This window comes from Ailuropoda melanoleuca, chromosome 7 (genome assembly GCF_002007445.2).
Source record: "Ailuropoda melanoleuca isolate Jingjing chromosome 7, ASM200744v2, whole genome shotgun sequence".
NCBI classification, from domain to species: domain Eukaryota; kingdom Metazoa; phylum Chordata; class Mammalia; order Carnivora; family Ursidae; genus Ailuropoda; species Ailuropoda melanoleuca.
The window spans coordinates 8,415,210-8,436,242 of NC_048224.1; the positions used below are offsets into that span (position 1 = coordinate 8,415,210).

The following is a 21,033-nucleotide window of genomic DNA, read 5'->3' on the forward strand; positions in this document are numbered from 1 at the left end:
AAAGCCCAAAGAACTGAAAAATTCTTAGAATAATTGAATTCAAGAAAGAAGCCAGATAAAAGAAAATTATACCAAAAAATAGCTTTCCTATTTATCATCGGTAAGCAATGAGAAGATACAATGGAGGGGAAAGTGTCTATTCACAGTAATTTCCCCAAAGCAAACTGCCTAGGACTGGACTTAATAAGTGTGCTCAACTTACATGAAGAAAACTGCAAATTTTACAGAAACACATCAAAGAACATTTGCCTAGACAAAGTGAGGTCCCTCATTTCTGGATGAGAAGTCTCAATGTGGTAAATGTTCTAATATTCCAATTATCTCCAAAATACTCGATAGTTTTAATCCAATCCTGATAATGGCCTTTCCTCTAATGAACATAAATGATTTAATTCTTTATTAAGAACTAAGATTAGGTGAGAATGGATAAGAAAACTTTGAAGATAAGTGATAAGAAAGAACTTGCCGGTAAAATACTGAAGTGTATTATTGACCTTTTATATTTAGAATAACTGTTGCTGGCACAGGAATAAGGAGGTATATCTAAGAAACAAAAGAGCTAGCCTTGAAATAGTATGCATAACATCTTTCTATTCAATAGAGAAGCATCAAAAATCAATCAAAGAAACAGGTTCATTATTCAACAAATAGTGCTGAAAATTTTGGCTACTTGAGAAAAAAAACTGTGCCTGAGTTTCACAATATGATAAAATTCATTTCAGATGGATTAAAAAGGCAAATGCAAACAAGAAAACCTTAAGACTCTAGAAGAAACTATGGATGAAATAGTCATTTAGTTGCTTGATGAGGATGGACTGTACAAGTATAAAAATAATAAAATAACAAGATTCAAAACCTTCAAACATAGTATAAATTCAGTTGCATAAAACAAAACCAACATTAGTGTGCATGTCTCCTTACCATGAGTGTGTTTGTGTGTGTGTGTGCATAAAGTGGGAGAAATATAACTCGTTTTGCTTTCTTATTTTGCCTTCTGTGTTTTTCAAAAAATATTCTCTGCAGTGAACATATTGCTTTGATGTTCATGAAAGAATGTGTTTAATGACATGCCAAACTGACTATGGAGTAGGTTAATTAGTGAAAACAAGAAGGAAATTTTAAGGGGTAAAATCCCAATCGAACTGATCTAAAAATATAAACAAATAAAGCCCTAATTCAATAGAGAGAGGTAAAAAAGAAAAATCAGTCAGGAAGAAAAATGGATCTGATTTTCTTTAATGGAGATTAAAAAATTAATAAAAGTGAACGTTTTGGGGTACCTGGGTGGCTCAATCAGTTAAGCGTCCAATTCTTGATTTCGGCTTACGTCGTGATCTCAGGGTCCTGAGATAGAGCCCCGCATCAGGCTCTGCACTGAGCATGGAGCATGCTTGAGATTCTCTCTCCTTCTCCCTGTTCTCCTCCCCTCCCCCCCACTATCTCTCTCTCTCAAAATAAAATAAAAGTAAATAAAAGTAAAAAATGTTTTTGTGTCAGAAAGATGAGAAGACATCTACTAATAGTTAGAAGACCTAGAATTTAGTCTTGGCTCAATAAAATGGCTGTGTATGTATGGGCAAGGTATGCAATTTCGCTGACCACCACTATACAACAAGATGTTTGGGCTAAGCCAGTTGTTTCCAAACCTAGCTGATGATCCATTTTTTCCCAGGAAGCTTTTTTTTTTTTTAAAGATTTTATTTATTTATTTGACAGAGAGAGAGACAGCCAGTGAGAGAGGGAACACAAGCAGGGGGAGTGGGAGAGGAAGAAGCAGGCTCATAGCAGAGGAGCCTGATGTGGGGGCTCGATCCCATAACTCCGGGATCACGCCCTGAGCTGAAGGCAGACGCTTAACCGCTGTGCCACCCAGGCGCCCCCCCAGGTAGCTTTTTTAACTAGCAAAATATGCACAGTGCTTATTATGTACCAGGCTTTTTGCCAAGTGCTTTATAAGTATTATCTCATTTATTTTTTCAATTACTCTAAGAAGTAGGCTCTACTAACCCCATTTTAAGATTTTTAAAACTGAGGCATAAAATCCAAAGTCAAATAGCTGGTTAAACAGACATCTGAACCCAGGCAAACTGGGCCCAGCATTCACACTCTTAGCTATTAATGTTAGACTCAGAAATCTATCCTCTAAAATTCACCAGGTGATTTGCCTAATCAATTTGACCAGACCATCTCAAAGCCGTTTTTTTTTTAATCTCAATTCTAAAATTCTCTGATCCTTTTTTGTCATATTCTTATCATTTTTTATCTTGTCAATTCCTTGCAAGTGACAATGTTCAATATCTGAGTTTCTTGGGAGAAATCCTGTGAGAAGTCAAATTTTGAAAGATGGAGGTCTTTCATGAATGTAATCTTGGATCATCTTATACCAGCACAAAATCCAAGCTGTTCCAGCTGGTACGCAGTTGCCCCAAATAAAACAAATTATAGAGTATATGAATCAGTTGAGTACCATGTTAAATATTTCATATAAATTGATTTCATCTTCTACCTTCATTTCAATGTGAGGAGATCAATAGGAGGAAAGGGCAGGAGGCTTTGAAAGAGACCGAAAGATGGAGGCCGCCTTGGCGGGCCTGTCTCCTTGATGACCTGGTCTTCCATCTCAGAGTCTAAAAGAGTGAACAGGATATAATCTACCACACCCATAATACTGGGACTGAGTTTCCCCTTGCTCTTAGCTTCCCATGGCCTTGCCTAGTTGATGTGTGGACCCCCTAATTTCCTCTAACAGGTGAAAAGAGGTTCTAACAAAGAAGTGGGGAATGAAGTCTCGAAGAGAGAGTGCTACAAAAGACCAAATGACAAGCTAAAGAAAACTGAAGGGAGAGGAGGAAGAAGGGTAGCATATAACTGGCCCCAGGCCTTCCTCCATTGCCTTAGTGGTGGCAGGGCTAAAAGAGAGCCAGGGAAGGGAAATTATACACTGATGTTCTGCAGTTCTAATGAGTCACCGGAAATCCCACCCACGGTGGTGCAGGAGCTCTCCCTGGCATGGCAGCCAGCACGAGCACCCCCACGAAAATGGCCTTTCTTGCTGCAGATCAGCCGGGGACCAGACACATAACCCCCAACTCTACCTTGTATATGATTTTGCTCCTGCTATCTGTGAGATCCAGCTGGATGGAGATGTAGTCAATGTTGGGAGAAGGGGGATCTGTGTGTTGATAACGAAGCCCCATTAGCAGGAACTCCTCACAGCTCACATTGACACTTCCCATTTTCTTCAGTCCCAGGGCACAGCTTCCACCTGGACAACGCAGCTCTGTTCCCAGCTCTAGAATGTATAGCACTGAATTAAGACGGTCACTTGAGCATGACTAAAATTAAAAAACCAATCCTCCCTCCCGTGGATACTGACTCCCTCTCACTGCCTCAGGAATACCCATGCATACCCTCTAATCGTTCACAGAGGGGTTGGTATGATTCTACATGCCTGTAATTTCTTCTCCTGAAAAGAACAGTTGACCAGGTGTCTCCTGAGATCCTTGCCTACCAAAATTACACTGAGAGAAAAAATAATAAAATACATGTTCTGATGATTGAACATCCCTGATGAATAGGCCACTGGGTCACGACTGGCCTTCCATAGTGCAGTGCTGGTCTTCCTTCACAGCATCCACGTCCGCGGCTCCATCCTGCACTCTCTCCAAGGCTGTTCTACTCGCTGAAATTCTCTCCCCACTGTGTTCATCACATCCCTGAGTCCTGACACCTTTCCAGGTCCCTTTAGTCCTTTTACTAAACCCTCCATTAAGTACTCTTTGACCGCCTGAACCAACCTGCTCTCTCCCTCTAAAAACCACCATCATCTCTGCAACAGTTTCTCTCTAGCTCTGCCCAACTTCATTTTACACTCTTGTGGGGTGATACCCATAGGCCACTTATTTTTCGAGTGGCCTTCTGTACATTTCCCTGATGTATAAAATGACTATTCTACTTCTTAACCAGATGGTCGTGAACACTAAATGGGAAGACTCATGTGCAAGCATGCCTTTAGCTGCAAATTGTTGCCCAAATTCAAGATATTACTATGATTGTGATTATTGGTCTTCCCATAGTGTCTAGAACATTATCATGCACAGAAAGGTGCCCAAAATGTACTGATTAGATGGATCAACTCCTCTTGATTTAAACCATGGCTACCGGCCACCTGCTTTACATCAAACTTATTTGTAATCAAAAAATATTTAATAAATACACCACCTACTCTTACTACCACTGCCACTGTCACTGTGAATAACAGCGGACCATCGCTGAGCACCTTCTATGGGCCCAACACTGTATGAAGCGCACTTTGTGCACGTGATCTCATTTACTCCATCTTGCCTCAAACTTGTGGAGCAGCTGCTATCCTTGCCCATTTTATGGAGGCTTACCCAGGTTAAGTAACTTACCTAAAATCACACAGGAAATGAAGAGCAGAGGCAGTTTCAAACCCAGGTCTCACTGATTCCAAAGTCCATACTCTTAACCACTAGCCTACATTTTCGACCAGCAACAAATTATTATATCAAGTAAAATTTTTTGTTGCAGCGGAAGATGACTATTAACAGATGTTTTTATCAGTTCTAATAACATTCAGATACGTATTAAAACAAACATTTGAGGAGCTCCTGGGTGGCTCAGTCAGTTAAGCATCCATCTCTTGGTTTCGGCTCAGGTCATGATCTCAAGGTCGTGAGATCAAGCCCCACATCAGGCTCCATGCTCAGCAGGGAGTCTGCTTGAGATTCTCTCTCCCCCTCTCCTTCTACCCCTTCCACCATTCTCTTTCCCTCTCCCTCCCTCCGTCCCCCCCATAAATAAATAAATCTTTAAAAACAACAACAACAACAATAACAAAGAACACCATACATACGAGACTCAGGGAACAAACTGTGTGGCTGATCTCCACGAGGTTTTTCTGGCCGAGGCTCCAGCAGGACCACCTGACCGTGGGCTGGCAACCGGCTTCCCACAGGATCCAGCCTGACCGTACACTCCAGACCAGCTGTCCTCTCATAATCAAATCTGAGCAGGTTCTTATCAATGGCCCGGGATAGCCCATAGAATTCAGACACCTCCAGGACATTGTTACTCCTACGGATGATGTTACAGTCTGGTTCCAGGAGATAGACCCGCAGGATAAAGGTTTCCATGAAGGTATCTGTCTCAGTAAATCTGTGGAGAGAACAGAGAGAAGGCAATGTTTACTAGTGCTCAGGTACTCCTGGTATCTAAAGATTGACCTTTACAAAATGAGCCTATGGGGTAGAGTTTGGATTTTGTTGTATACACCACTTCAAATCTCTGTTCATTTCCTTTCTTCTCCTTATCTTGGTGTCAACTCCTTTTTCTTTCTTTTTTTTTAAATTTTATTATTATATTATGTTAGTCACCATACAGTACATCCCCGGATTCCGATGCAAAGCGATGCTTCATTAGTTGCGTATAACACCCAGTGCGCCATGCAATACGTGCCCTCCTTACTACCCATCACCAGTCTATCCCATTCCCCCACCCCCTCCCCTCTGAAGTCTTCAGTTTGCTTCTCATAGTCCATAGTCTCTCGTGTTTCATTCCCCCTTCTGATTACCCCCCCTTTCTTTATCCCTTTCTTCCCCTACCGATCATCCTAGTTCTTATGTTCCATAGATGAGAGAAATCATATGATAATTGTCTTTCTCTGCTTGACTTATTTCACTTAGCATTATCTCCTCCAGTGCCGTCCATGTTGCAGCAAATGTTGAGAATTCGTTCTTTCTGATAGCTGAGTAATATTCCATTGTATATATGGACCACAGCTTCTTAATCCAGTCATCTGTTGAAGGGCATCTCGGCTCCTTCCATGATTTGGCTATTGTGGACAATGCAGCTATGAACATTGGGGTGCATATGGCCCTTCTCTTTACTACGTCTGTATCTTTGGGGTAAACACCCAGTAGTGCAATGGCTGGGTCATAGGGTAGTTCAATTTTTAACTTTTTAAGGGACCTCCACACTGTTTTCCAGAGTGGCTGTACCAACTTGCATTCCCACCAACAATGTAGGAGGGATCCCCTTTCTCCACATCCTCTCCAACAATTGTTGTTTCTTGCCTTGTCTATCTTTGCCATTCTAACTGGCGTAAGGTGGTATCTCAGTGTGGTTTTGATTTGAATTTCCCTGATGGCTAATGATTTTGAACATTTTTTCATGTGTCTGTTAGCCATTTGTATGTCTTCATTGGAAAAGTGTCTGTTCATATCTTCTGCCCATTTTATGATTTGTTTATTTGTTTCTCGTGTATTGAGTTTGAGAAGTTCTTTGTAGATCTTGGATACCAGTCCTTTATCTGTAGTGTCCTTTGCAAATATATTCTCCCATTCCGTGGGCTGTCTCTTAGTTTTTTTGACTGTTTCCTTGGCTGTGCAGAAGCTTTTTATCCTTGATAAAGTCCCATAAGTTCATTTTATCTTTTGTTTCTCTTGCCTTTGGAGATGTGTCGTGAAAAAGGTTGCTCTGGCCAATGTCAACTCCTTTTTCTGCCATCTCCCTCACCAATGACCTTTCTTTCAATACCTCCTCTCAAACCCATCATCCATGCTGATACGTAATGACAGCTGGGCGCTCAGAGTCTTACTGCTAGCACATCTATGATTTAAGAGTAACAAGCCTGTGTAATTTATGGATTGAGTTTTGATACATGGGTGAAAGGGTGAGGAGTTTCTGAAGCATCAACACCTTTTTGCTCTTCAGAAACCTATGAGAGACATTGTTAATTCCATTTTACAGAGGGGGAAACTGAGGCATAGATAGGCCAAGTAGCTCGCCAAAGGGGCTGAAGAGGTAGTGAGGGGGGAATAAGCATGTTCTCTGATTTTCTGCTTCCAACTCCTCTGAATATTCTATTTCAAATGCCCTCAAGACCAAGAGGAACAGCAGCTCCTCTGACTCAACCCTTCTTCCCTTCTCCTCCACCCTTTCTGTCCCTTTGAAACTCAAGGAAGAAGTGGAAGCAGCCAGAATCCACCAGCTTTTCCAGCCCTTTCAGGCAAGCTGTGCAAAGTTAGTTTTTTAACTCTAAAATCTTAGAAAGAGCAAACAACCCTGTATGCTGGTGATAAGAAATTGTTGGGTACTATTTCATTTTTTGAGCACAGCACTTTGTTCAAGCCTCTCTTTCAGCTCTCGTTCACATTACAATTATCTACCCATATTTTGCAACAGATTGTGAGCACCAAAAATCCATGTATCCTCATCCTTGTGCTTCCTATGCTCAGCAGAGGGCCTTGAGTTACAGTTGGTGATTATAAGTGTCTAAAGAATGATTCAATGTCCTAGCGTCTTCTACAAAACTCTGTGCAATTAGTAGTGTAGTACTTAAGGGAAATTCACACTAAGATATTTTAGCCAAATATTCATAACATCAATAAAACTAACTAAAAATCTATCTAAAAGCCTACTCCAGGGGAGCCTGGGTGACTCAGTCAGTTAAGCATCTGCCTTTGGCTCAGGTCATGATCCCAGGGTCCTGGGATCGAGCCCCATGTCAGGCTCTCTGCTCAGTCAGGAGCCTGCTTCTCCCTCTCCCTCTGCTCCTCCCCACTGCTTGTGTTCTCTATCAAATAAATAAATAAAATCTTAAAAAAAATATCCTACTTCACCTATCACATTGTCAGTTGCCTCTATGAAGTGAGCAATACCATAACCGTGAGCTTAATTTTTAAATTAATTTTTATTGAAATATAATTCACATACCATAAAATTAACCTTTTTAAAATATACAACTCAGTGGTTTTTAGTATATTCGCAAGGCTGTGCAACCATCACAACTACCTAATTCCAGAACATTTTTATCCCCGCAAAAAGAAATCCATATCCATTAGCAATCACTCCTCATTTGCCCTTCCCACAGCCCCTGGCAATCACTAATCTGCTTTCTGTGTTTTATGGATTTGCCTTTTCTAGAAAAGTGGCCTTTTGTGTCTGGTGTCTTTCATTTCACATGGTGGTTTCAAGGTTCATCCATGTTCTAGCACGTATCAGTACTTCATCCCGTTTTATGGCTGAATAATATTCCATTGTATGGATACACCACATTTTGTTCACACTCAACAGTTGGGTTGTTTCAACTTTTTAGCTATTATGAATAATGCTGCAATGAAGATTTGTGTGCAAGTTTTGGGGGAAACATAGGTTTTTATTTCTCTCACATATATATTTAAGAGTAGAATTGTTGGCTCACACAGTCACTCTGTACTTAAATTTATAATTGATTTTTTAAACATTTTTATCATTTAACATGTTTACAATTAGAAGATACTCAACTTACTAACTAAGCAGCTGATAATCAAAATAAAGAATATCATTCAATTTTGGAATATATTTTCCTAGTTCTCATAAAGAATTTGTATTTTGTAATTTTCATTTCCCATCATAAGTGGGAGAGTGGATCACCAGAGATACCTGTACAAAATTCTAAAGGGGAACAGGACAGAAATTTGCCACAGAAAAGTCCCCAGGAAGATGATACAAATAAATATAATTGAAAATAGACAACAATTCTTGCCTCACCTACTTAGGTTCCCATTTCTACTGATTACTTTCTTGTTTGGAATCTAGTAACTCGCCTCATGATAATATCTACCTATAGAAAAAGCCTTAAAAAATACACAGAATGGTTATGTGTGCTACTTACCTGTAAAGTCTAAGCTTCACTGTGTCTTCATCAAGAATTGGGCAACCATTGTGAATATACTTTACTTCATTGGGAAGAAAATGGCAGTCAAAGACCTAGTTCAAGTGAAGAAACGGATAAATATTTGTGAAAAAAAACTGGTACAAGATTTGATTTTTCTGGCAGGAGAGTACTGCCTGGGGAAATTATGGTCTGTTAGGGGGGTTTGTCTATGTGTGTATGCATGTGTGTGCACATGTGCATGTTATAACCACCACCACCTCTACCTACCCCCGTGCCCACTCCCATCCTGCTTATATAGGTGTGTCTTATTTTGAGACTATCTAAACTAGAAAAATCCAAGCAGATCAAGCAGATATATCTAGGAGTAATTATCTCTTGAAATGGTTCTTTGTTTACAGTCTATAGTATATTTAAACAATGGTTCCATTTATCAAAATGTAATACACCCACACCCTTCAGGGGTTCATAGCAATTGCGTTAGAGGTCTACCTATGTGTATGCATGAAAAGGCATGCATTACCCCTCACACAAACACACTGTATTACTTATATATCTTTTTCTATTCCTTTTCTTTCTTTTCCAAATAACATTTTTATATTAAAAAATGAAGCCACTAGCTATGGACACTGCTGTGGTTGATCAGAGCCAAACGTGACCTAGAGTTGCTTCTCATATACTTGAGAAAGACTGTTTTACTGGTTACTAATAGCAGAAATGGTTGATGAGGGGTACATGGGTGGCTCAGTCGGTTAAGCATCTGCCTTCAGCCCAGGTCGTGATCCCTGGGTCCTGGGATCAAGTTCCACGTAGGGCTCCCTGCTCAGTGGGGAGCCTGATTCTCCCACCCCCTTTGCCTCTCCCCACCCCCCTTGCTCTCTCTCTCACTCTCGAATAAATAAAATCTTTAAAAAAAATGGTTGATGAGACAAATAGCAAGCTAAAGGTAATTTCTTCTATTCAAATAAAATTATAATTAACTGAATCACCTCACTCAGAACTATTAAGGGAATTGCTAACTGTCGTATTTTGGGAACCCTAATTCCTAAAAGATGACTTTTTTCTCCCAACCACACTGTGACTCTCGTTCTGCCCAACCTGACTCGGCAGAGGGTTAAGAAATAACCTTGAGTATTCGCACACCATCGCTGTGGAGTTCATGGTGTTTAGCCTGTCATTTGTCACAGGCTCAATCATTTACAGGCAACATCATCCTCTCTGAGAAGACGTTATTACTAATACAAATGATCTTCTTTTCCCACAGACATCACTGGTTCCTCTTTTTAATTGACAAGAAGGAAGGAGATAAAGGAAAGACCTTCCCCATATCATTGACAAATAGTCGTGGTGATAAAGAGACAATCTGCTTTGTTAAAAGAAACATCTGTTTCATGTTTTGTAATATGTTTTCCTTTAATAAAAGGCGACAACCATAATTGTCCATAAATTTACTAACTAAAACAAAGGAGAGCTAAATCCTTTTCTAATTACTGTCTAGCCTTGGTTTTTTCCACTTCAACTGCTTTTCAATTACAATTTATAATTAAATTGTCACACATTCCTTACTCATTACTCACTTTAATGACAGTAAACTGGTTCAAGCTAGAGATGTTTTCTTATGGCTGTATTTCTGATTCAAGAAAGCAAACTCGGCTCTAAACTGAGGTGCTTTTCCACCCAGGAAATTTCTTGCTTGGAAACAGGTGTGAGAAGTGCTGTGTGTGAGGAAGTCTTGTCCTAAGACACGAGGAAAACATATTGCCACCGACCTTATCTAATTGACTATATCAAGAGGGTTACCCAAACAGAAGGTACTGGTGTGCGCCAATTGAAATCCCTTTCCAAATATCCAATAGGAAAATGAACCTGTTGGTCCTAAGACAAACTTCAGTAATGAAATGAAAACACTAATTGAACAGATGTTAAACAAAACATTTTCTGTGCAAATCAAATAAAACTGTTCATTACACAGCAGGGCGTTGTTAATACAGTCATCTCGCTAGAAATGGGTTCACATAAGCCTGCTTTCAACTTACTGGTAAGTGCTGTTAAAGAATAATGTTTAGGCTTTGTGTGTATGCATGCGCATTCGGCTATGCTTAATTTCAAAAACGCCATAAGAAATAAATCCTTGAGAGCGTTGCATTAAAAATAGGCACACATTCCCCAAAAAACAGACTTCACTTAGGAATCTGTTGAAATTATCATAATATAGTTGGGAGATCATCTGGCAGTTTGAGAAACAAAGTTTTCTGGATACATAGATTTCCTTATGGTACAAATATCTGGCAGAAAGATAATGAAACTCCACAGTCCAATGGCCTCCTTTTCCACACAATAAATTTTAGAAGATACAAGTCACATACTTACTTTAGACCATATAAATCCATTTGAGATGCCACATTTACCTCCGGAAATGCACTCACTGAGCCACAGCCCACGAGGGGACAAGTTGGGACTTTCTGGAGCCCCATCCCTGGCCTACCCGTCCAGACTTCCCTAAATCAGGCAGGCATGCTGTTTCTGCTCCATATTCTTTCTAGTAACTGGATTTTTGCCTTAAAATCAGAGAAAGTTTCGAACGGAGATGACTTGGAGATCTCTTACAACCCTTGACCTGCAAATAAGTGTTTTACTTGATTGTAGTCACTTAGATCCCCTTTTGCTAATATCTCAGAGCCAGCCAGATGGCAAAGACCATTAAAACATCACCAATAATATACGATGGAGACAATTTGTTACTTGCAGAGAAAGTAGTATAGATATAAGTCATAGGCTATTTGGGAAACAGAGAGGATACTCCTCAGAGGCTGACTTAAGGAACAGTATATTCTTCCCAAATTAGTTTCTAAGGAGGGAGAATCTGGTGAAGAATAGGGCTTTTGTTTTGCATGCTTAGGGCCAGAGATAATACAGCAGGCCCATAGGTTGCCCCAGCATACACCAGGAGGAATTTTTTTCTCTTCCCCCAATATTGAGCCTCACTTCTAAATAAATGTTGAACAATTTTTAAAAATATATTGCTTGGAAGGGGTACCAAATTATGAGTTCATTACTTTATAAAGCACCCACATATATCCGTGCAGCCATGGACCCCGGTGTGCTAGGATTAGGGTCCTCCATTGCTCTCCAAAATGCCAAGGATTTGCTTTTAAAAAACCGAGTCCCTGTAGTTAGGACTCCGTTTTCTGCAGCTGATCTTATTCATGTCACCTACACATTGCATTTAGTGCATCTGGGCCCTAAGTCGGAGCTACCCCAAGTCTCTCTCTCCTCTTTCCCTGACTGATAAGTTCCAACCAACCAAACTTTCACTGGGCACCTGGGTGGCTCAGCCACTTAAGCATCTGACTTAGGCTCAGGTCATAATCTTGGGATCCTGGGATGGAGCCCCACGTCAGGCTCCAAGCTCAGCAGAGAGTCTGCTTGCCCTTCCCCCTGCTCATGCTCACTCTCTCTCAAATAAACAAAATCTTAAAACACACACACACATTTGCAGTGCAAATCGTGTTGGGAGAAAGGGTGAAGATGTTGCAATTCCCAAACACTGGGAACACAACCCCTCGGGAGCTGGGGCCATTATTGTATTTGGACAGTTTGCAGGTGCCGATCGGAAGCTCTGACTGACAAAAGGAGATCTCATGGAAAACTGGAGAGAGACATTTGGTTACTATCACATCAGGAATACTCCCTAAGTGAGAGCCCGCCATGGAGTTGTGATGTGTTTCAGAATTGGACTGTCCTCTGAGTGCGGTAAATGGAACGGCTTGCGATAACCACTTGAGTTAGTATCTATCTAAGTCTCCTTAGTTTGTGTCTACATTGTCTAGTACCACTCTTGAGTAACTTCCTAGAATAAAATTCTTTAGCCAAATGGAGAAGAAACCTAATGTTCACAGTTCACAAATAATGGTGCGTCTTTCCAGAAGCAGCAGCAGCAGCCAGGGCTGAACATTCTCAAAATTGCCTGCATTGGGAGGAAGTTAAACCACAGTAGGGACAAGTCATAAAACCAGAAGCAATTTCCTATTTTGTATAGAGGTAAACTCCTACTTCAAGCAAATACAATAAATGATAATGCAGTCCTTTTTGCCCAATGACTTAGAAGGTAAACCTTCATCCTACAAAAAGATTGTGCCTAGAATACTCTTAAACAACGAGGTCGCCAAGATTTTGACTAAAGGAAAACATTTTTCTAACAGACATTTTTGAGGAACAATGAATATTTAAAGTGAAGTATTTTCACCTCTCTTTTCCACGTCTCTCCTCCCACTCAACGGACTGTTCTAGTGAAGGAAACAGATAAAAATGTCTTCAACGTTTTACTTGTGCTATTCTGTCTCACAAGTGTGGCCTAACACATATCTTGAAGTCCTGATATCTTATCCAAAGGCACCCTGACTAGCAATGGATGAGCTCATTTGGGGCAAGAATAATTCCATAAAGACTGACCATATCACATCACACAGGAGATGGCCCACGCCAGCCCTTGGAAGGCTGTCCCTGTTTTGTTTCCTCTCTCTCTCTCTCTCTCTCTCTCTCACACACACACACACACACACACACACACACACACTAACTCACTCACATTCATACACATGACAGAATAGAAAAATCTCCAGTAGGACCTACCTGTGGAGTGAGTTTCCCAACCCTTTGGGTCATTGGTTCGTTCATCACAACTTCCACTTTGCAAGCATCTTTCTCTTTGGGGATGGCAAACTTCAGGTCATCTCCCGACAGGAAGGCAGAGCTGCCCTTCATCACCCTGAGCCCATGGTTAAGGCTGAGGAAGGTGGGGCTGGCCCAGCCTGGGAGCAGCAGCAGCAGCAGCAAAGCACTGGGCGCACCCCAGTTCGCAGAGCTCATGCTGTCAGGGGCCACGTCTGTTTGTCCACCAGCAAAATCTCGTCCACAAAGGAGGGCTTCTGTGCTTCCTCCAGAGATGTTAGCTCATAGCCCAAGGGGCAGGGCAAGGGGTCCTGACAACATGCCCCAAGATCTTAACATGTCCCTTTCATTTGAAACCCAGACAAGGAGGCTTTTCAGGCAATCCCAGGGCTTTTAATAAAACTCGCTGATCACTCCTGACAACGCCGGCAAGATGAATGTGCCTCCCAAGTGCTTTTCTAATCCTGCAAATGAGAGGAGACGTTGGAGGAAAGCGAGAGAGAAAGAGAGAGAGACCAAAAGGTTTGTGTGGCTATTCAAAAGATCCCTGCCGGCAAAGGAATCTTTCAACCAGCCTATAATTTCAGCTAAATTAAAAACAAATAAACTAACTTGACCTCCAGGCCTATGTGAAAGGCAATGAAGCCATTTCATTACACTGCTTGTAACTCCTGCTTCCGGACTCAGCGTGCCCCCCATGGGTCTGTCACTTGTGTGGTCCCACAGGAGCCCACCAGCCTCACTGCCCAAGTGCAGCATTTGCTCGCCTGCGTTCAGAGGGAGTTGAGCTCTGCTTCTGTTTCCTCGTCTGTTAAATGAGGACTGTAGCCTAATTTGTAAAAAAGAATTATTTGCACGCTGTTTCAAAAGCTGATTAATTCTAAATCAACACGACAAATAAGAAATGAGCTTCGTAATTTGTCCCATGAGCACAGCTCTGACATTGCTGGGCAATGAAGACACCCGAGAAACACTTGAGTGGAAATTGGAGAACAGATATTTTTCTAAGTGAACATTTGGGGGTTTTGTTCACATGTCAAAGGGACTAGGAATCAAGTCACAAAGCTTCAACAGACACAGCTATTGACTCGGTGTATGCGTACGTACTCACATTGTCTATGACACTAATTACATTATAATGCAATGAATCTGCACAAACGGGGTCTTTGTTTCTACTTTAACCACTTAGAATTTCAAGAATATTTCTGTGTTCCATAACAACAGAAATGACTCTGCAAAGTAAAACGTATTGCAATAAAACCAGGGTATGGTTGGGTGAACCAATGGTGGTTTACTATGCCCGTAGGAAGTCTTTACATTTTAATGATTTCAACAAATTTCTGTATATAACCAATGGATGCTCAAATAAATGTCTGACTAAAGAGTGTACACAAAAACTTATCCACATCTAATACGCCAAGGGAAGACTCTTTCTCTTGTCATTGTTTGAAACCATTCACTTTTGAGGCAGTACACAACACACGTCACTGGTATCTGGGAGGGGGAGTGTACACTTTACAGAGCAGCCTTTTTTTTATGGTGTCAGCCTCAAACTAAAACAGCTCCCACACTCCCACTGACAGTGTTGTCCACACTCCGGCAAAATTAGGTTGGCTTATTTGGGCAGAAATGCAAACTTGGTTGTTGAACCTTCACAACAAAGTCAAACCTGGTTTCCATTCATGTTTGGCATCTAAGACTTCCAAAAAAGCAGCCCATTCAGAGAGAAGAGGGTGGCTAAGTGTTTTGCAAAATGGAGAGATAAGGAGAAAAACTTTGCTTTCTGAGATTATTTAAAGAATTAAATCAATCGTAAGGGCGTAAGGATGGCCCGCTCTCGTGAACCCCTCTTATCTCACTGTTACCTCCCTTCTCCTTTACGCTTCTTCCTAGGTCCCCTGACTTTTTAACATGGGGAGCCTAGGGTACAGTCCTTGGACCTGGTTTTTATGTACCCGCATTCCCTGGTGATCTCATTTCTTGGCTTCAAATACCCCTTATATGCCAAAGTGTCCCAAATTAATATCTCTAACTTCCTCCCTTAACTCTGGATTCCATATGCCACTGTCTATGTGACATCTCCCTGGGGGTGTTTAATGGGCATCTCATTCTTCATGTGGCCAAATTTGAGCTCTTGGTCTTCCCTCCCTCCCTCTCCCTATCTCAGTTAATGGCATCCAACTTTTCAGTTGTTCTCTCCTTTGTCTCTCTCAGTGTTTGGTCTACAGCTAAACAGCAACAAAATCCTGTTTGTTCATTGCCGTGGACACATCTTAGGGTGACCTCCAATAATCGTGACCCCGTAGCATCTGGAACTGCTCTCCCCTCGAGCGACAGCAGAACCTGTGAGGCTTCCAACAGACAGAATGAGGCACAGGTAATGGGATGTCGTTACCATGGTTACACTATGTAATACAAGAATCTCTCTCAGCAGACTGGGGCTCCAGGCTCTCCTGCTGAATTTGAAGAAGCAAGCTTCCCTGAGGTCCAGTATCACAAGGAAATGAATTCTGCTAACAGCCTGAATGAGTTCGGAAGAAGATTCATCCTAAATCAAGCCTCCAGATAAGCCTGGCATCCAGTTGATACCTTGACTGTAGCCTGAAGCAAGGAACCCAGGTAAGCTGTGACCAGACTCTGGACCAATGTCAACTGTGAGATAAGAAATTTGTGTTGTTTCCAGCCACTAAGTTTGTAGTAATCTGCTTACATGACAATATAAATTGAATGCACTCTTCTTCAAAACGTATCCAGACTCCAACCACTTCTTACTTCCATTGTTGTTATGAGGGTGCAAGCCACACCAACAACTCTTTGTTGGGTGACTGCAAACAGCATCCAATTTGACTTCCCTCCTTCTCCTCTTGCCTCCCTTATAGGCATTCTTCAGCATGGCAGCCAAGGGTCCTATTAAATATCACTTAGGTCACTTCCGTGCCCCAAACCTCCAATGGCCTCTCACCTTAGCGTAAAAGTCGTAAGGCAACAGTGTATGTAATGTGTTTCTCCCTCACTTCTCTCATCTCCTCTTGTTTGTCTTCCCTTTGCTTCCTCTGCTCTAGGCCCACTAGCACCTTTGCTTTTCCTCAAACGTATCAAGATTAGCCTTCTCCTCTTACTCCCACCCCGAACTTTCCCACTTGCTGTTCCCTCTGGCACATTCTTTCCTCAGATATCCTTCTTCCTACCTCACTGGCTCCCAGTGTTCCATCAAATGTCACATCTGCAGTGTACCAACCACACCTAACCACCCCCTCAAAACTATGACACTCCCATTTCCAGCATCCTTTTCTGCTTCGTTTTCAACCTTAGCCCTTATAACCATCTAATAATACATTTGCTTGTTTATATTGTTTGTGACCATCTCCCTCACAGAGGTGAGAACTTTTATCTTTTTTATTCATGGATTTATCTTTGTGATTCCCTCCATCTTGTTGCCCAGGACCACACCATAGGCTGGCAGAGCTGTGAGCTAGAAGGGGCCTCAGTCTCTGGGACATTTGCAGAGTGCAGTCACCATACCAGCCCATTCTTTCAGAATTTTACATGGCAGAGAATGGAACCTTCTTTCTTGTTTAACGCACTGTTATTTGGGGCTTATTTTGGTACTCACGATTGAACTGAAACTATAGTTTTAATCATCACCTTATTCTTCAAGTTTTTCTATTAATTTAATTTAGTCACTAATCAGCTAAATAGTGAGGGTACCTTCTTGCCTAATAGCATATGGGGCAATAGCTCATGCTCTAATCATATCATAATAAGTTCTCAATTAGCAGATAAGTACACAGACCAATACCCTAATGTTTATCCACAAGGAAGAGATGAAAGAGAAAGAGGAGGAAATCTATTTCTGTGGCTCCCTGAGCCGCAATGATGTAGAAAGAGTGGACCTGAATTCTGAAAATCTAGATTTGACTTGATTCTTATGAACACTGGTTTCCTCTCTTATTTTTTTTTTATTTTTTTTAAAGGTTTTATTTATTTATTCGACAGAGATAGAGCCAGCCAGCGAGAGAGGGAACACAAGCAGGGGGAGTGGGAGAGGAAGAGGCAGGCTCATAGCAGAGGAGCCTGATGTGGGGCTCGATCCCATAACGCGGGATCACTCCCTGAGCCGAAGGCAGACGCCTAACCTCTGTGCCACCCAGGCGCCCCTGGTTTCCTCTTTTAAAAGCAGAGCTTTCCATCCTCCCGCTCCCAGTTTCCCTGTGAGACCAAATGAAATAATCCATGTGGAAATATTCTAATTATAAAGCCCCATACAAATGTAGCATTATTATTACAAAATACATCAAAGGAATAAGAGAAAAGCTTGTCTTGAGAAAAACTGAATGGCAGGACTTAGGCCTTGGTGAAGGCATCGGGTTCAGTACAAGTCAAACAGAGTATGTTCTATTTACAATCTCATTCACTCTTTCTTCCTCATGATCTTAAGACAGGCTGTAGTAGCAGAAACCGAATTCCAGCATTTCAGAAACAATCTGAAGCAACACAACTGGGAGGAAAGGAAGGGTACGACAGTAGCAATTTCCAAACTCAAAACCAAACATCCTTCCATCAATGGGGTCTGGATGAAGTGTGCAAAATTAGGTTCCATGAAGATCAAAAAGAGTCTGTTGTATTTATGTTCTATTTACATTCAAATTTTTACTCTCGTATTTTTCTCTTGGTGTTGAGGAAAACCAAGTCTGTGGACATTCCATGGAAAATATTGCTCTGATTTTTCACTTGAAGATGGTAGCAGGAGAGGCAGAGAGAGAAGGATTGGGATGAACAGACGGAGAAGAAAAGAGAAAACAAACAGAACAACAGCCAAGGAAATCAGGGCTCTGAATCACACAAGGTTTTGTAGATGTTGATGGGTCTTTTATCTCCCCCTCCAAATTAAATGATAGTAATTGTCTTGTCTCTGGTACAAAATTATGACGTCCAGAGGGAACCAACATTTACTTGACCACACCCTGATAGAGCTCATCTTGAGAAGTCCATTTTCTGGTCCCAACATCAGGCCAAGTCAGATGCTTGGAACCCATCTGTGTGCGCATCCCTGGGGTGAGCTGGGTCAGCGGGAGCACACAGATGTGGAGGCAGAAAGGTGGCTAAATTCTTCAAGGGAGCTTGCAAACTGACTTTTAGCCACTTTAAAATTAATTTGACCCTGCAGTAGAAACAAATCCTGTCTCTGCTTGCCTACATGGTTCGGCTGCTTCTCGGCATTTCAAAATCCTCATGTCACATCTCCAAAGCAGTTCTGTTCCTACAGACCATGTTCTCACCATTGTCTTTTTCCTTCTTGTGGAAATCAGTTATTCTAAGGAATATCTGTACAAGCCAATAAGAAATGAGTGGAAAAGTGGTAAACCACTCTGCTTTGAGTTCTTCCTCACAAAAATTCAAAAACGTTTCTGTAATCAACCTTTCTTTCTTGGTAAATTTCCTGAACAGAAGAAAGCAATTTAGTAACATTTCCTGGCGGATGGGGGGTAAGGAATATGAGCTAGTATTTACTTCATAATTATACATTTGGTTTAACCTTAGGAGCATGTATTCTTTATGTTAATAAAAACATGATACTCCTGTCATTTATCTAGGATGCTCTGCACACACATTGGGAAAAGACTGGATCCTAACTGTACATCCCAGGCTCTCTCTGCAATGGAAATTTTCAATGGCCAATGATAATGATGTGCCCTGAGAATATTTACTACTATTCTTCTTTAAAATATTGCAGTGGTAGCTATGCAATGCCAGGGATGTACCTTCCCCCTCTTATAGCCAGCACAATAATCTATCATAGCTTTTTGTTTGCTTGCTTCGCTGTGCGCAGGACTCTCATATGTAGCCTGATAATCTTCTCAGTGATCCAAATTAACTGGTACCAATTAAGGGAAGATGATGTAAACAATGGAATGTCTTCTCTATTTCACAAGTACCCTTAAGTCTTTAAAAATGAAAATAAACCTAAAGACCAGAACCCAATAAGCCCAAAGAAAATGAAAACACTAATTCAGAAAGGTCTGTGCACCCCTATGTTTACTGCAGCATTATTTACAATAACCAAGATATGGAAGCAATCCACAGGTCGATTGATGGATGGAGGGATAAAGATGTGGTATATATCCACAATGGAATATTACTCAGCTATAAAAAAGAATGAGATCTTGCCATTTGTGACAACATGGATGGAGCTAGAGAGTATTATGCTAAGCGAAATAGTCAGGGAAGACAAATACCACATGATTTCACTCATATGTGGAATTTAAGAAACAAAACAAATGAACAAAGGGGAAAAAAAGATAAACAAAAAAACAGACTCTTAAATACAGAGAACAAACTGGTGGTTGCCAGAGGGGAGATCAGTGGGGGAGTGGGTAAAAGAGGTAAAGGGGATTAAGAGTATACTTATTTGATGACCATTGAGTAATATATAGAAATGTTGAATCATTATACTGTACATCCGGAACTAATACAATGCTGTATGTTAATTATACTTAAATTTACATTTAAATATAAAAAAATAAATAACAAAACTGGGGGGATGAAAATTAATAAAGTGGGTTTAAGTTAAAAACAGCCAACTCAGAATCAACCCATTTCCACCCACCCAAACATAGAGATTTCAATATCCTTGCCTAGAACGGTGAAGAAAGCCAGTGAGATTTTTCTAACTTCTTCACATTAAAATCTTTAAAATACCAGTCAGAATGAACTTAGAAGCCATCATGGTGGATTTTTAAAATCATCATTATTTTCACCCAAACGAATTTCCAAAGGAACTCATATATATCAAGTGTAAAATCTTAAAGCGTAAACATGTAGCTGAATATAATTATCCATAGGACAACTGAATCAAATCCAAATCGTATGTGACATGAACTGCTCCAAATGAATGGACAATCAGGGGAACTGTAGCCACAGAGAACAACTGGTTGTCCAAACTTAGGCAAAGGTGCTCTTCTCTGTGTTTTAGTTGAGGAAATTAAGACTTAAGCAGACTTTACCCAGGACTTCAAATGCAATGCCTCCTCTGAACTCTCACCCCCTGGAGAGAGAGAGAGAGAGAAGTCTAATTGCTCCTTGTTATAGGCAACATGGAGTCAACATTCTAAGAAGTCGTAGCCAGAAGCAGGAGAGCCTGGGGGAAGCAGGTCTTGGAGTCCTGGTATAGGGCTCTTTCCTCCTATACGCTGGCAATCTCATTCTATTCTTTCCAACAGAGAGCAGTTGAACCATATAGACCACAAAAGAAGGGCTGGGAAGACACAGTCATAAAAAACAGTTTTTCTTTTTAAGAAGCTCAAAACCTCTTATGGAGTTTTAATTGTTCAATGACCCCACGAGAGTGAAAAGTCTTTGGCAATCTCGCCCAACACAGGATTTCCAGAAAGATTTCTCTCAAACAGGGAGAACAGAATTATGCAGAAAAAATAGCTTGTGACTTCTAAGACTTTTTTCTTTGACAAATAATTGTGTCTCTTTCCTCATTTTTTGATTACGTACTATATACAGGCACTGAGCTCTATTCTCTATATGTATGTTTTCATTTATTTCTCACAACAAACACTATGAAGAATTTTCTACTATTATTCGGATTTTACAGGTAAATAATGACTTGGAGAAGTAACAGAAGAATTATAATACAAACTAACATTTACTAAGTGCTTACCAAGGGCTAGGCAGTG

General features: G+C 40.9%; 1 protein-coding gene across 19 annotated transcripts in view; it reads right to left on the reverse strand.

The window, feature by feature from the left end:
* FREM1 (FRAS1 related extracellular matrix 1) overlaps positions 1–21,033 on the reverse strand; it is a 186,862-nt gene that overhangs the window by 145,240 nt on the left and 20,589 nt on the right. For all 19 annotated transcript variants that reach the window (XM_002915932.4, XM_034663912.1, XM_034663917.1 and 16 more), the window contains 4 exons: positions 13,310–13,812; positions 8,678–8,772; positions 4,877–5,178; positions 3,096–3,292 (listed from right to left, as the gene is read on the reverse strand). In XM_002915932.4, coding sequence (XP_002915978.2) covers positions 3,096–3,292; positions 4,877–5,178; positions 8,678–8,772; positions 13,310–13,546 — 831 coding nt within the window. In that variant the 5' untranslated portion in view covers positions 13,547–13,812. The remainder of the gene's footprint in view (positions 1–3,095; positions 3,293–4,876; positions 5,179–8,677; positions 8,773–13,309; positions 13,813–21,033) is intronic.